General features: G+C 46.3%; 1 protein-coding gene across 1 annotated transcript; it reads right to left on the reverse strand.

Moving 5' to 3' along the window:
* Positions 1-13,626: 13,626 nt before the first annotated feature.
* LOC123430276 (basic blue protein-like) lies at positions 13,627-14,473 on the reverse strand. The gene is made up of 2 exons (XM_045114151.1): positions 14,219-14,473; positions 13,627-14,100 (listed from the first exon to the last, which is right to left on the reverse strand). The coding sequence occupies exons 1-2, from the start codon at positions 14,409-14,411 to the stop codon at positions 13,892-13,894; spliced, it is 402 nt and encodes a 133-aa protein (XP_044970086.1). The 5' UTR covers positions 14,412-14,473; the 3' UTR covers positions 13,627-13,891.
* Between the last annotated feature and the right edge of the window lie 1,672 nt (positions 14,474-16,145).

A 16,145-nucleotide genomic window follows, 5' to 3' on the forward strand; every position in this document is an offset into this window, starting at 1 on the left:
GGCGCCACACCATGATCTCCATCAACATTATCTCCATCAATGTGTCGCCATCAGGATTGTCATGCTACTTATGCTATTACTACTAAAGCTACGTCCTAGCAATATAGTAAACACATCTGCAAACACAAACGTTAGTTTAAAGCCAACCCTATGGCTCCTGCCGGTTGCCATACCATCGACGTGCAAGTCGATATTACCTATTACAACATGATCATCTCATACATCCAATATATCACATCACGTCATTGGCCATATCATATCACAAGCATACCATACAAAAACAAGTTAGACGTCCTCTAATTGTGGTTGCATGTTTTATGTGGCTGCTATGGGTATCTAGTAGATCGCATCTTACTTACGCAAAAACCACAACGGAGATGTGCAAATTGCTATTTAACCTCTCCAAGGACCGCCTCGTTCAAAACCAATTCACCTAAAGTTGAAGAAACCAACACCCGCGAGTCATCTTTATGCAACGAGGTTGCATGTCAAGCGAAGAAACCAGTCTTCCGTAAGCGTACGAATAATGTCAGTCCGGGCCGCTTCAATCCAACAATACCGCCGAATCGAGAAAAGACTAAGGAGGGCAGCAAATCGAACATCACCGTCCACAAAACCCTTTGTGTTCTACTCGAGATTAAATCTACACATGAACCTAGCTCATGATGCCACTATTGGGGAACGTCGCATGGGATAAAAAATTCCTATGCTCACGAAGACCTATCATGGTGATGTCCATCTACGAGAGGAGATTTGGATCTACGTAACCTTGTAGATCGCACAACAGGAAGCGTTAAGAAACGCGGTTGAGGTAGTGGAACGTCCGCACGTCCCTCGATCCGCCCCGCGAACCGTCCCGCGATCCGTCCCACGATCCGCTCCGATCTAGTGCCGAACGGACGACACCTCCACGTTCAGCACACGTACATCTCGACGATGATCTTGGCATTCTTGATCCAGCAAGCAAGAAGGAGAAGTAGATGAGTTCTCCAGCAGTGTGACGGCGCTCCCGTGGTGGTGAAGGATCTACTCCTACAGGGCTCCGCTCGAGCTCCTTAGAAATACGATCTAGAGGAAAAACCGTGGTGTTTGTGGTCGGGCTGCCGTGGCAAAAGTTGTCTCAAATCAGACCTAAAACTCCACTATATATAGGAGGAGGGGAGGGGAGGCTTGCCTTGAGGGCCAAGGCCCCCTATGGTGCATCGGCTAGGAGGTGGAGGAGTCCAACTCCAATCCTAGTCCAACTAGGATTGGAAGGTGGAGTCATTCCCTTCCTTCCCACCTCCCCTTTTTTCTCTTTGATTTTCTATCGTTGGCGCATATGGCCCTTTTTGGGCTGTCCCACCAGCCCACCAAGGGCTGGTGCGCCAACCCTAGGGCCTATGGCCTTCCCCGGGTGGGTTGGCCCCTCCCAGTGAACATCCGGAACCCATTCGTCACTCCCGGTACATTCCCGGTAATGCCCGAAAACCTTCCCCAATCAAATGAGGTCATCCCATATATCAATCTTTGTCTCCAGACCATTCCGGAAACCCTCATGACATCCGTGATCTCATCCGGGACTCCGAACAACATTCGGTAACCACAGATATAACTCAACTATACTAAAACATCCCCGAACCTTAAGTGTGCAGACCTTGCGGGTTCGAGAACTATGCACACATGCCCTGAGGTACTCCTCGGTCAATATCCAATAGCGTGACATGGATTCCCATATTGGATCCTACATATTCTCCGAATAACTTATCGGTTGAACCTCAGTGTCAAATATTCAGGCAATCCTGTATGTCATTGCCTTTGTCCTTCGGCATGTTACTTGCCCGAGATTCGATCGTCGGTATCCGCATACCTATTTCAATCTCGTTACCGGCAAGTCTCTTTTCTCGTTCCGTAATACAAGACCCCGTTACTTACACTAAGTCACAGTGCTTGCAAGGCTTGTGTGTGATGTTGTATTACCGAGTGGGCCCCGAGATATATCTCCGTCACACGGAGTGACAAATCCCAGTCTTGATCCATACTAACTCAACGGACACCTTCGGAGATACTTGTAGAGCACCTTTATAGTCATCTAGTTACGTTGTGACGTTTAAAACACACATGGCATTCCTCCGGTGCCAGTGAGTTATATGATCTCATGGTCACAGGAACAAATACTTGACACACAGAAAACTATAGCAATAAGACGACACGATCAATATGCTACGTTCATAGTTTGGGTCTTGTCCATCACATGATTCTCCTAATGATGTGATCCCGTTATCAAGTGACAACACTTGTCTATGGTTAGGAAACCTTGACCATCTTTGATTAACGAGCTAGTCAACTAGAGGCTTACTAGGGACAGTGTTTTGTCTATGTATCCACACATGTATTTGTGTTTCCAATTAATACAATTATACCATGGATAATAAACGATTATCACGAACAAAGAAATATAATAATAACTAATTTATTATTGCCTCTAGGGCATATTTCCAACACCAAAATGATCCATCCGCATGGAGTTTCTTCATGCATTTATACCAACACGTATGGTTTGCATGTCTCAAACGTTTCAAAAAATGAGTGAGTATAAAGATCCATCCGCATGGAGCTTCTTCATGCATTTTACAACAACATGGCTCAAGTGGCAGTGCCACAACTAAGTGGTACTATCATTATTACTTTGTATCTTTCGGCACCAATATAATGAACATGTATAACACTACGTTCGAGATTCAATAAACCATTGAGGGTAATTATTCAAGAAAATATAATAACTATTATTCTCTTTAAATGAATAATTGTATTACAATAAACATGACCCAATCATGCTCATGCTCAACGCAAACACCAAATAACAATTATTTAGGTTTAACACCAATCCCGATGGCAGAGGGAGCGTGCGATGTTTGATCACATCAACCATGGAAATACATCCAACACTTATCGTCACCTCGGCTTTAGCTAGTCTCTATTTATTCTGTAGATTTCATTTCGAGTTACTAATCACTTAGCAACCGAACCGGTATCCAATACCCTCGTGCTACTAGGAGTACTAGTAAAGTACACATCTATATCATGTATATCAAATATACTTCTGTCGACTTTGCCAGCCTTCTTATCTACCAAGTATCTAGGGTAGCTCTGCCTCGGTGACCGTTCCCCTCATAACAGAAGCACTCAGTATCGGTTTTGGGTTCAATCTTGGGTTTCTTCATTAGAGCAACAACTGGTTTGCCGTTTCATGAAGTATCCCTTCTAGCCCTTGCGTTTCTTGAATCTAGTGGTTTTACTAACCATCAACAATTGATGCTCCTTCTTGATTTCTACTTTTCGCAGTGTCAAACATTGTGAATCACTCAAGGATCATCATATCTATCCTTGATATGTTATAGTTCATCACGAAGCTCTAGCATCTTGGTCGCAGTGACTTTGGAGAACCATCACTATCCCATCTCGAAGATTAACTCCCACTTGATTCAAGCGATTGTTGTACTCAGACAATCCGAGCACATGATCAATGATTGACCTTATCTCCTTTACTTTGTAGACAAAGAATCTTGTCGGAGGTCTCATACCTCTCAACAAGGGCACGAGCATGAAATCTCAATTTCATCTCTTAGAACATCTCTTATGTTCCGTGACGTTTCAAAATGTCTTTGATGCCTTGTTTCTAAGCCATTAAGTATTATGCACTGGACTATCACGTAGTCATCATAAACGTGTATGTTAGATGTTCACAACATCCACATGCGACGCTTGAGGTGCAGCACACCGAGTGGTGCATTAAGGACATAAGCCTTCTGCGCAGCAATGAGGACAATCCTCAGTTTTACGGACTCAGTCCGCAAAGTTGCTACTATCAACTTTCAACTAAATTCTCTCTAGGAACATATAAAAATAGTAGAGCTATAGCGCAAGCTACATCGTAATTCGCAAAGTCCATTAGACTATGTGCATGATAATTAGTTCAATTAATCATATTACTTAAGAACTCCCACTCAAAAAGTACATATCTCTAGTCATTTGAGTGGTACATGATCCAAATCCACTAACTCAAGTCCGATCATCACGTGAGTTGAGATTAGTTTCAGTGGTAAGCATCTCTGTGCTAATCATATCAACTATACGATTCATGCTCGACCTTTCGGTCTCTTGTGTTCCGAGGCCATGTCTGCACATGCTAGGCTTGTCAAGTTTAACCCGAGTGCTCCGCGTGTGCAACTATTTTGCACCCGTTGTATGTGAACATTGAGTCTATCACACCCAATCATCACGTGGTGTCTCGAAACAACGAACTATAGCCATGGTGCACAGTCGGGGAGAACAGAATTTCTAAGAAAAATAATGCTACCGTCATTCTAAGCAAAATAAGCTGCATAAAAGGATTAACATCACATGGAATCCATAAGTGACATGATATGGCCATCATCATGTGCTTCTTGATCTCCATCACCAAAGCACCGACATGATCTTCTTGTCACCAGTGCCACACCATGATCTCCATCATCATGATCTCCGTCAACGTGTCGCCCTTGGGGTTGTCGTGCTACTTATGCTATTACTAATAAAGCTACGTCCTAGCAATATAGTAAACACATCTGCAAACACAAACATTAGTTTAAAGACAACCCTATGGCTCCTGCAAGTTGTCGTGCCATCGACGTGCAAGTCGATATTAACTATTACAACATAATCATCTCATACATCCAATATATCACATCACGTCATTGGCCATATCTGTTGGAAATATGCCCTAGAGGCAATAATAAATTGGTTATTATTCTATTTCCTTGTTCATTATAATTGTTTATTATGCATGCTAGAATTGTATTGATTGGAACTCAAATACATGTGTGGGTACATAGACAACACACTATCCCTAAGGAGCCTCTAGTTGACTAGTTCGTTGATCAAAGATGGTCAAGATTTCCTGTCCATAGGCAAGTGTTGTCACTTGATAACAGGATCACATCATTAGGAGAATGATGTGATGAACAAGACCCAAACTATGAACGTAGCATATGATTGTGTCAGTTTATTGCTACTGTTTTCTGCATGTCAATGTATCTGTTCCTATGACCATGAGATCATGCAACTCTCGGACACTGGAGGAATACCTTGTGTGTATCAAACATCGCAACATAACTGGGTGACTATAAAGGTGATCTACGGGTATCTTCGAAGGTGTCTGTTGGGTTGGCATAGATCAAGACTGCGATTTGTCACTCCGTGTGACGGAGACATATGTCCGGGCCCACTCGGTAATACAACATCACAACAAGCCTTGCAAACAATGTGACTAATGAGTTAGTTATGGGATCTTGTATTATGTAACGTGTAAAGAGACTTGCCAGTAACAAGATTGAACTAGGTATGAAGATACTGACCATCGAATCCCGGGTAGGTAACATACCGAAGGACAAAGGGAACACCATACGGGATTAACTGAATCCTTGACATTGAGGTTCAACCGATAAGATCTTTGGAGAATATGTAGGATCCAATAAGGGCATCCAGGTCCTGCTATTGGATATTGACCGACGAGTGCCTCGGGGCATGTCTACATAGTTCTCGAACCCGCAGGGTCTGCACACTTAAGGTTCGATGATGTTTTAGTATAGTTGAGTTATATGTGTGGTACCCGAAAGTTGTTCAGAGTCCCGGATGAGATCCCGGATGTCACGAGGAGCTCCGGAATGGTCCGGAAGTAAAGATTGATATATAGGAAGTCCTGTTTTGGTCACCAGAAAAGTTTCGGGCTCATCAGTAGTGTACCGGGAGTGCCGGGAGGGTACCGGGGACCATCGGGAGGGGTGTTACGCCCCGAGGGGCCTTATGGGCTGTGGGAGGATACAAACGAGCCCCTGGTGGGCTGACATAAGCTCCCACTAAGGCCCATGAGGTTTGAGAGGCAAAAACCCAAAGGTGGAAAAGGTGGAAAGGGTTTCCAAGTGGAAAGGAGGAATCCAACTCCTAGTAGGATTGGAGTAGGAGTCCTCCACCTCCAATTTCGGCCAAACCTTGAGGGTTTGAGGCTGCCTCCTCCCCTCCACCACTCCTATATATAGTGCTGATTTAAGGCTAATTTGAGACAACTTTTGCCACGTGCAACTCAACCCTAGACCACATAGTTCTACCACTAGATCGGATTTCTGTGGAGCTCGGGTGGAGCACTGCAGGAGTAGATCATCACCACCACTGGAGCGCCGTCACGCTGCCGGAGAACTCATCTACTTCTCCGTCTTGCTTGCTGGATCAAGAATGTCGAGATCATCATCAAGCTGTACGTGTGTTGAACGCGGAGGTGCCGTCCGTTCGATACTAGATCGGAACGGATCGTGGGGCGGATCGTGGGACGGTTCATGGGCGGATCGAGGGACGTGAAGACGTTCCACTACATCAACCGCGTTTCTTAAAGCTTCCTGTTGTGCGATCTACAAGGGTATGTAGATCCAAATCTCCTCTCGTAGATGGACATCACCATGATAGGTCTTCGTGTGCATAGGAAAAATTTTGTTTCCCATGCAACGTTCCCCAACAATATCATATCGCAAGTATACCCTGCAAAAACAAGTTAGACGTCCTCTAATTTGTTGTTGCATGTTTTATGTGGCTGCTATGGGTATCTAGTATGATCGCATCTTACTTACGCAAAAACCACAAAGGAGATGCGCAAATGGCTATTTAACCTCTCGAAGGACCGCCTCGGTCAAAACCAATTCAACTAAAGTTGAAGAAACCGACACCCACCAGTCATCTTTATGCAACGAGGTTGCTTGTCAATCGATGAAACCAGTCTTTCGTAAGCGTACGAATATTGTCGTTCCGGGCCGCTTCAATCCAACAATTACCACCGAATGGAGAAAAGACTAAGGAGGGCAGCAAATCGAACATCACCGTCCACAAAACCCTTTGTGTTATACTCGAGATAACATCTACGCATGAACCTAGCTCATGATGCCACTGTTGGGGAACGTTGGAGGGGAAACAAAAAATTTCCTATGCACACGAAGACCTATCATGGTAATGTCCATCTACGAGAGGAGATTTGGATCTACGTACCCTTGTAGATCGCACACCAGGAAGCGTTAAGAAACGCGATTGATGTAGTGGAACGTCTTCACATCCCTCGATGAGCCCCACGAACCATCCCACGATCCGTCCCACGATCCATTCCGATCTAGTGCCGAACGGACGGCACCTCCGCGTTCAGCACACGTACAGCTCAACGATGATCTCGGCCTTCTTGATCCAGCAAGAAAGACGGAGAAGTAGATGAGTTCTCCGGCATCGTGACGGCGCTCCGGTGGTGGTGAAGGTTCTACTCCTTCAGGGCTCCGCCCGAGCTCTGTAGAAATACGATCTAGAGGAAGAACTATGGTGTCTAGATCTGAGTTGCACGTGGCTAAAGTTGTCTCAAATCAGCCCTAAATCACCACTATATATAGGAGGGAGGGGGAGGAGGCTTGCCTTGAGGACCAAGTCCCCAAGGGGGCGCCGGCCAGGAGGAGAGTAGGATTCCTATTCCAATCCGACTCCAAATAGGATTGGGAAATGGAGTCCTGATACGTCTCCATTGTATCTACTTTTCCAAACTCTTTTGCCCTTGTTTTGGACTCTAATTTGCATGATTTGAATGGAACTAACCCAGACTAACGCTGTTTTCAGCAGAATTGCCATGGTGTTGTTTTAGCGCAGAAATAAAAGTTGTCGGAATGACCTGGAAATTTACGAGGATTTTTTGTGGAATATATAAAAAAATACTGGCGCAAGAATCAACCGGAGGGGTGGAGTGAGGAGCCCACAAGCCCACCAGGCGCGGGCCCCCTGGCCACGCCTAGCAGGCTTGTGGGGCCCTCGGAGCTCCACAGCCTCCAATTCCAGCTCTATTAGTCCCTTTCGTCCGGAAAAAAATCAAGGAGAAGAGTTCATCGTGTTTTACGATATGGAGGTGCCGCCACCTCTTGTTCTTCCTCTGGAAGGCAGATCTAGAGTCCGTTCTGGGCTCCGGAGAGGGGAGATCGTCGCCATCGTCATCACCAACCTTCCTTCATCGCCAATTCCATGATGCTCTTCACCGTTCGTGAGTAATCTCATCGTAGGCTTGCTGGACGGTGATGGGTTGTATTAGATCGATCATGTAATTGAGTTAGTTTTGACGGGGATTGATCCCTAGTATCCACTATGTTCTGAGATTGATGTTGCTACTACTTTGCCATGCTTAATGCTTGTCACTAGGGCCCGAGTGCCATGATTTTAGATCGGAACCTATTATGTTCTCGTCAATATATGTGTGTTCTTGATCCTATCTTGCAAGTTGTAGTCACCTACTATGTGTTATGACCCGGCAACCCCGGAGTCACAATAGCCGGAACCACTCCCGGAGATGACCATAGTATGAGGAGTTCATGTATTCACTAAGTGCTAATGCTTTGTTCCGGTTCTGTATTAAAAAGAAAACCTTAATATCCCATAATTTCCATTAGGATCCCGCTGCCACGGGAGGGATGGACAATAGATGTCATGCAAGTTATTTTCCCTAAGCACGTATGACTACATACGGAATACATGCCTACATTACATTGACGAATTGGAGCTAGTTACATATCTCTCCGTGTTATAACTCTTGCATGATGAATATCATCCGGCATAATTATCCATCACTGATCCAATGCATATGAGTTTTTCCTACTGGTCCTTGCTACGTTACTTTGCCGCTACTGTTGTCACTGCTGCTACTGTTACTGCTAATGTTGTCACTACTGCTACTGTTACCGTTGCTACTGTTGCTATCACACCACTTTGCTACTGATACTTTGCTGCATATACTAAGTCTTTCAGGTGTGGTTGAATTGACAACTCAACTGCTAATACTTGAGAATATTCTTTGTCTTCCCCTTGTGTCGAATCAACAAATTTGGGTTCAATACTCTACCCTCGAAAACTGTTGCGATCCCCTATACTTGTGGGCTATCAAGTCCTTCTCTTCCTTCCCACCTCCCCTTTCTTTCTTTGGTTTTCTTCTTATGGCGCCAAGGACCACTTGGGCTGTCCCACCAGCCCACTAAGGTCTAGTGCGCCACCCCTAGGGCCATTGGGCTTCCCCCGGTGAGTTGCCCCCCCTCCCGGTGAACTTCCAGAACCCATTCGTCACTCCCGGTACAATCCCGGTAATGCCCGAAAACCTTTCAGTAACCAAATGAAGTCATCCTATATATCAATCTTCGTTTCCGGACCATTCCAGAAACCCTCTTGACATCCGTGATCTCATCCGGGACTCCGAACAACATTCGGTAACCACACATATAACTCAACTATATTAAAACATCATCAAACCTTAAGTGTGCGGACCCTGCGGGTTCGAGAACTATGTAGACATGCCCCGAGGTACTCCACGGTCAATATCCAATAGTGGGACCTGGATGCCCATATTGGATCCTACATATTCTCTGAAGATCTTATCGGTTGAACCTCAGTGCCAAGGATTCATATAATCCCGTATGTCATTCCCTTTGTCCTTCGGTATGTTACTTGCCCGAGATTCGATCGTCGGTACCCGTGTACCTATTTCAATCTCGTTACCAGCAAGTCTCTTTACTCGTTCTGTAATACAAGATCCCGTGACTTACACTTAGTCACATTGCTTGCAAGGCTTGTGTGTGATGTTGTATTACCGAGTGGGCCCCGAGATACCTCTCCGTCACACGGAGTGAAAAATCCCAGTCTTGATCCATACTAACTCAACGGACACCTTCGGAGATACCTGTAGAGAACCTTTATAGTCACCTAGTTACGTTGTGACGTTTGATACACACAAGGTATTCATCCGGTGCCAGTGAGTTATATGATCTCATGGTCATAGGAATAAATACTTGACACGCAGAAAACAATAGCAATAAAATGACACTATCAATATGCTACGTATATAATTTGGGCCTTGTCCATCACATGATTCTCCTAATGACGTGATCCCGTTATCAAGTGACAACACTTGCCTATGGCCAGGAAACCTTGACTATCTTTGATCAACGAACTAGTCAACTAGAGGCTCACTAGGGATAGTGTGTTGTCTATGTATCCACACATGTATTTGAGTTTCCAATCAATACAATTCTAGCATGGATAATAAACGATTATTATGAACAAGGAAATATAATAATAACTCATTTATTATTGCCTCTAGGGCATATTTCCAACAACCTCCGCGTTCAACACACGTGCAGCCCGATGACGTCTCCAACGCCTTGAACCAGCAAGGATGGAGGAGGGGTTGAGGGAGAGCTCCGGCAGCACGACGGCGTGGTGGCGGTGGAGCTACGTGGTACTCCGGAAGGGCTTCGCCAAGCGCTACCAAGGATGAGGAAGACAAGGAGTAGGGCTGCGCCGTGGAGAGATGAATTGTGTGTCTCCAAAAGGACAAAACCCTCCACTATATATAGGAGGAGGGAGAGGGAGGCTGCCTTGGCCTCTCCTCCAAGGAGAAGGAGCTTCGGCCGAAGCTAGGGAGGAGTCCTCTTCCCACAAGGAAGGTGGACTCCCTTCGTAGGACTCTTTCTCCTTTCCTTTTAAGCTTCCTTGCCTTATCTCTTTTATCCCTATGCGCATAGGCCTTTATGGAAGGCCTTGGCCAGTCCAATAAGGGCTGGTCCACCTCCTCTAACAGCCCATGCACCTCTTTGGTCGTCACACCCCTCCCAGGGGTCCTCCGGCACCCTCCCGGCACTCCAGGTACACTACCGATGACCCGAAAACTTTTGGTGACCAAAACAAGAGTTCCTACATATCAATATTTACCTCTGGACCATTACGGAGCTCCTCTTACGTCCGAGAACTCATCCGGGACTCCGAACAACCTTCGGTACTCACATACACTATTCCCATATAACCCTAGCATCATCGAACCTTAAGTGTGTAGACCCTACGGGTTCGAGAAGCATGCAGACATGACCGAGACACCTCTCCGGTCAATAACCAACAGTGGGGTCTGGATATCCATGTTGTCTCCCACATGTTCCACGATGATCTCATCGGATGAACAATGATGTCAAGGATTCACTCAATCACGTATACAATTCCCTTTGTCTACCGGTATATAACTCGCCCGAGATTCGATCATCGGTATCCCCATACCTTGTTCAATCTCGTTACCGGCAAGTCTCTTTACTCGTTCCGTAGCACATCATCCCGTGACTAACTCCTTAGTCACATTGAGCTCATTTTGATGATTTTTTACCGAGTGGGCCATGAGATACCTTTACGTCATACGGAGTGACAAATCCTAGTCTCGATTCGTGCCAACCCAACAGACACTTTCGGAGATACCCGTAGTACACCTTTATAGCCACCTAGTTACGTTGTGAGGTTTGACGCATCCAAAGCATTCCTACGGTACCCAGGAGTTGCACAATCTCATGGTCTAAGGAAATAATACTTGACAGTAGAAAAGCTTTAGCAGACGAACAACACGATCTAGTGCTATGCTTAGGATTGGGACTTTCCCATGAAATCATTCTCCTAATGATGTGATCCCGTTATCAATGACATCCAATGTCCATGATTAGGAAACCATGATCATTTATTGATCGACGAGCTCGCCAACTAGAGACTCACTAGGGACACATTGTGATCTATATATTCACACATGTATTACTGTTTCGGGTTAATACAATTAAGCATGAACAATAGACAATTATCATGAACAAGGAAATATAATAACAACCATTTTATTATTGCCTCTAGGGCATATTTTCAACAGGCATCTCCTCCACGTGGACGCAGCCACCGGCGTTCACATGGAGGCGGCCTCCCTCCTCCCGCCCAACCACGGCGTCGGCGGCGGCCAGATGGAGGCGGCCTCCCTCCTTCCGCGCGAGCAACGCATCCGACGACAGACAGATGGAGGCGGCCTCCTTCCTCCAGCTCGAGCACGACGTCCAGTGCCGCCCAGATGGAGTCATCCTGCCTTCTCCCGACCCTAGCATGGCACCCGCAATGGCCAGATGGAGGCAGCCTCCGTCCTCCCGCTCGAGCACGGCGCCGACGATGGCCAGATGGAGGCGGCCTCCCTCTTCCCGCCGGAGCACGGTGACGACGGCGGCCAGAAGGAGGCGGCCTCCCTCCTCCCGTTCGAGCACGACGACGAGATCCTCCCGCCCGAGCACGGCGACCAGAAAAAAATCAAATCGTCGAATCGTTTTTTCTCACTTATTTTGGACTGCGGGTTCATTTCTAGAAAAGTCAATGACATTTTTGCAAAACGGCTGTGACGTGTCTCGATTTCTTGTTCAAAGTTGCAGGAGATGTAGCCCCGCAGCTCACCGGATCTGCTAAGCCACGCCCGAATACATGCCGCCCCGACATGTTCCCCCCTCCCCCCCCACGTGACGTCGTCATTCGTCACCTGAGCTCCGAGCCCCCGCGGCGGATCTCCAGCACTGTCGGTTGCCGCCGTTCCGCTCGGGAACGAGCGAGCGGGCACGACGCGCCTCGCGAGCGCCAGGTGAGCCACGGCTCGCCCCAAGCCGTGTCGGTTGTCGCTCGGTCACCAGCCCGCACGGCTGTGTAGGACTCCCGCACAGGCGATGCGGTGTGGGGCGGGTGTCGCGGGGCAGGACGTGGCGGCGAGATGGAGGTGGAGATGGGATCAAGGAGATAGTGCGAGGCGCTGTTTTTTTTCTCTTCTCTGTACCGGTTCGACGCTGACCTTTGATGAGGACTGTGGGTTCAATTACCATAAAATAGGACGTTTTTTCTTGGCAAAACGGTCGCAACGGGTTTTCCGATAGAAGCAATAGCCGCTTTAGTATTAGGTAAAGATATCTTTACTTGGCAACATGCTCGAAGTGTTTCTATATCTATATCTTTTTTCCGGGGAATATATATATATATATATATATCTACACCTACTAATAAATCAAAGATAACTTATGTCCATACGTCATTTAATTTGCTTCTAAAGTTGACAAAAATTACCCACCAATGCCAACCATAAGTGACAAAAACGATTTTTTTTTTCGTGACCGATCGTGTTTTGTTTATGTAAAAAATGACCCCGTCACATAGCACATGTAGACAATCACCTCAGTGGCTTGAGCTGTCCACTTCCACCCGGCCGTCCACTTTTTATTGTTTTTCTCCCACGGGCATATTTGCTATATTCATCTATGTCTTCAAAGCGGAATCCTAAAAAATCATGGACGGACGATGCACCAGGTGTCTATGCCATTAGGCAAAGGGGAATGTAAATTTTGTCTCTTGTTGCAACACACGGGTAATTTTTCTAGTTTCTTTTAAAAAACGGATGCACCTACTCCATGTTCCATTCCTTCCCCTCCTTCCATTAAGAAGAACTTTTTCGAAGGTATGTCGGCCGGATGAATGGAGTAACAACTACGAAAGTACTTGTGATCCCGAGCTCCAGTGATCTCGAATGAACAGTAGAATCCAAAAAATAGTAACAATGTTTAAAAAATCTGAATTTTTTTTACAAGAAACTTTGATGTTTTCTCGACATGCATGCAAATTTTCGTGATGAAATAATATTTGTGGAGTTATAGGCAAAAGAAAGTTCCAAAATGCTTTCAAAAACACTTTTTTGAAACATCAATTTTGTTTTTTTGCCCACACCATCATAAATGTCATTCCATCATCAAAATTTGCATGCATATTAAAAAACATCAATGTTTCTTCTAAAATTTGATTTTTTTAAATTAGTTACTGTTTTTTCGGATTTAGTGTTTATCCGGGATGACTGGAGGTCGGGATTACATGCTCCATGTCCCAACAACCATCCTTACATTCTGTATCATCACTTATTCTCAAGGAAGATCGTGACAAAAATCGAGCGTACGCGGTCCGCGTCGATCAATTAATGCACGAGATACATTCGAAGGAGCTGGATTTGTTACGGCCTGACAGTGAGTGAGATCTTGACGCCCCCTTTGTAGCAGTTCTCCGAAACGCCGGAGATGAAGCTGATCTGGCCGCGGGGGAGCCTGATGCGGTCATGGCCGGAGTTGTACACCGTCGAGTAGAAAGGGTGCCTAGTGCAGGTTCCGTACCCGAAGTCGTCCACCCTTATCACGTTCTGCATCGCAGGGTCGTAGTTGAACACTGACACATGGAAGGAAGGAGGCATGTCACGGACACACCATGGTTTTCAGTTGTAGTAGAGTGGTAATGATTCGATCGGACCAACAGTCAAGTCGATGGGAGCCGTACCCGTACGTACCGAGCACGTCGCCTTCCCTGAAAGGCTTGAAGTTAGGCCACCCCATGACGCCGAAGGTCCAGCCCTTCTGGTCGCCGACGTACCACTCTCTTGGCTGCGCCGCCGCCTGCTTGACGCCACCTTGCAGCAGCATCAGGAAAACCAAGAGGAGGCCGTGCTCAGCCAGTTTTCTGCTGCTGCTTCCCCGTGCCATTTTCAGTTTGCTAGCGCCTGAAAGCTGTTCTCTTCGCCGAAGATGAGACTAGCGCTGGCCGGCTGGCAGTCTACTTATTGTTGTACTCTTCGCGGAGTATTTTGTTGGCCTTGAGATATCCCTGCAATCGTATGGACGCGCCATTAATTGCCTGCTCTACAGAAAGATAGTTAATGCATTTATCATGCACCCATATACGAAGCACAATTTATATTGATCGAAGGGAGTATCATATCCTTCACATCCAGATATCATACTACTCCCTCCGTTCCTAAATATAAGTCTTGTAAGAGATTTTACTAAGTGACTATATACGATGCAAAATGAGTTAATTTATACACTAATGTATGTTCATATACATTTGTATGTAGTTCCCTACTAAAAACTCTAGAAAGACTTATATTTAGGAAAGAAGGGAGCACTAGTGGAAAACGGGCCTTTGACCTGGACCCTTTAGTCCCGGCCTTCCTATGGGCCGGGACTAAAGGCCCGGCCTTCCTATGGGCCGGGACTAAAGGCCCGGCCACGTCGCCCCAAATCGCAATGCCGTCCACGAGGCTTTGGTCCCGGCCCGTAAGGAGCCTTTAGTCCCGGTTTGTGTCTCAAACCGGGACTAAAGGGCTACGCGGTGTGCAGCCCGCATGTGCGCCACCTTTAGTCCCAGTTTGTGTCTCAAACCGGGACTAAAGTCCTGTGCATATATATATTGGCCACAACCCCCCTCTCCCCTCTTTCTTGCATTTTTCTTGGATGGAAGAGTGTGGGTGTGTGCTAGCTCTCCATTTTTCTTGGATGCGCTAGAGGTGTTTGTTGAAATGTGTGTTAGAGCGATGTCGCTTCAGTTCACCGAACACAACTACGATATGAGATGCACGAGCCACGCTTAAACCTCTTCCTCTTTATTTCTACTTATTCTAAAAGGTTAGCAACTATATTTCCTCGTTTAGACCGTGCGGTACTAATTTTTAGGATCGTGATTGTATTTGATATACTGTCGTATAACGCAGATGAGTCATCCATGGATGTACGGTGATCGACGCACAGCCGCTTACAGAGAAGGCGTGCATTCTTTTCGAGATGCAGCCGATGCGGACAAGCATGGTGGCGGCTATATGTTTTGTCCATGTGTTGAATGTCGGAATGAGAAGGATTACACTTCCTCAAGAGTCATTCAGAGCCACCTGCTTCGGTCCGGTTTTATGTCGGGCTATAATGTTTGGACCAAGCACGGAGAAAGAGGGGTTATGATGGAAGACGACGATGAAGAAGAGAACGATGATGACAACTACCGATCTAAGTTCCCTGAGTATGCTGATGCCGCAATGGAAGACAATGAAGAAGAAGATCAGGATGAAGAACGGGAACCAGATGAGCCCGCTGATGATCTTGGCCGGGTCATTTCTGATGCACGACGAGGTTGCGACACAGAAAAGGAGAGGTTGCAGTTCGAGCAGATGTTACGGGACCACAACAAATTGTTGTACCCAACTTGTGAAGATGGCCAGAAGAAGCTGGGTAGCACACTGGAATTGCTGAAGTGGAAGGCAGAGACCGGTGTGACTGACTCGTCATTCGAAAAGTTGCTGGTACTGATGAAGAAGATGCTTCCAAGAAAGAACGAATTGCCAGCCAACACGTACGAGGCAAAGAAGCTTTTCTGCCCTCTAGGATTAGACGTGCAGAAGATACATGCATGCCCTAATAACTGCATCCTCTACCGTGGTGAGAAGTACG

Source organism: Hordeum vulgare, chromosome 2H, assembly GCF_904849725.1.
Source record: "Hordeum vulgare subsp. vulgare chromosome 2H, MorexV3_pseudomolecules_assembly, whole genome shotgun sequence".
NCBI classification, from domain to species: Eukaryota; Viridiplantae; Streptophyta; class Magnoliopsida; order Poales; family Poaceae; genus Hordeum; species Hordeum vulgare.

What these genes read in the sequence shown, in the direction of transcription:
- LOC123430276 (XM_045114151.1), bottom strand. Translation starts at nt 14,411, where the DNA reads ATGGCACGGGGAAGCAGCAGCAGAAAACTGGCTGAGCACGGCCTCCTC. An exon ending in CAGGGAAGGCGACGTGCTCG is followed by an intron (nt 14,101 to 14,218) that starts GTACGTACGGGT and finishes TCCATGTGTCAG; the next exon opens with TGTTCAACTACGACCCTGCG.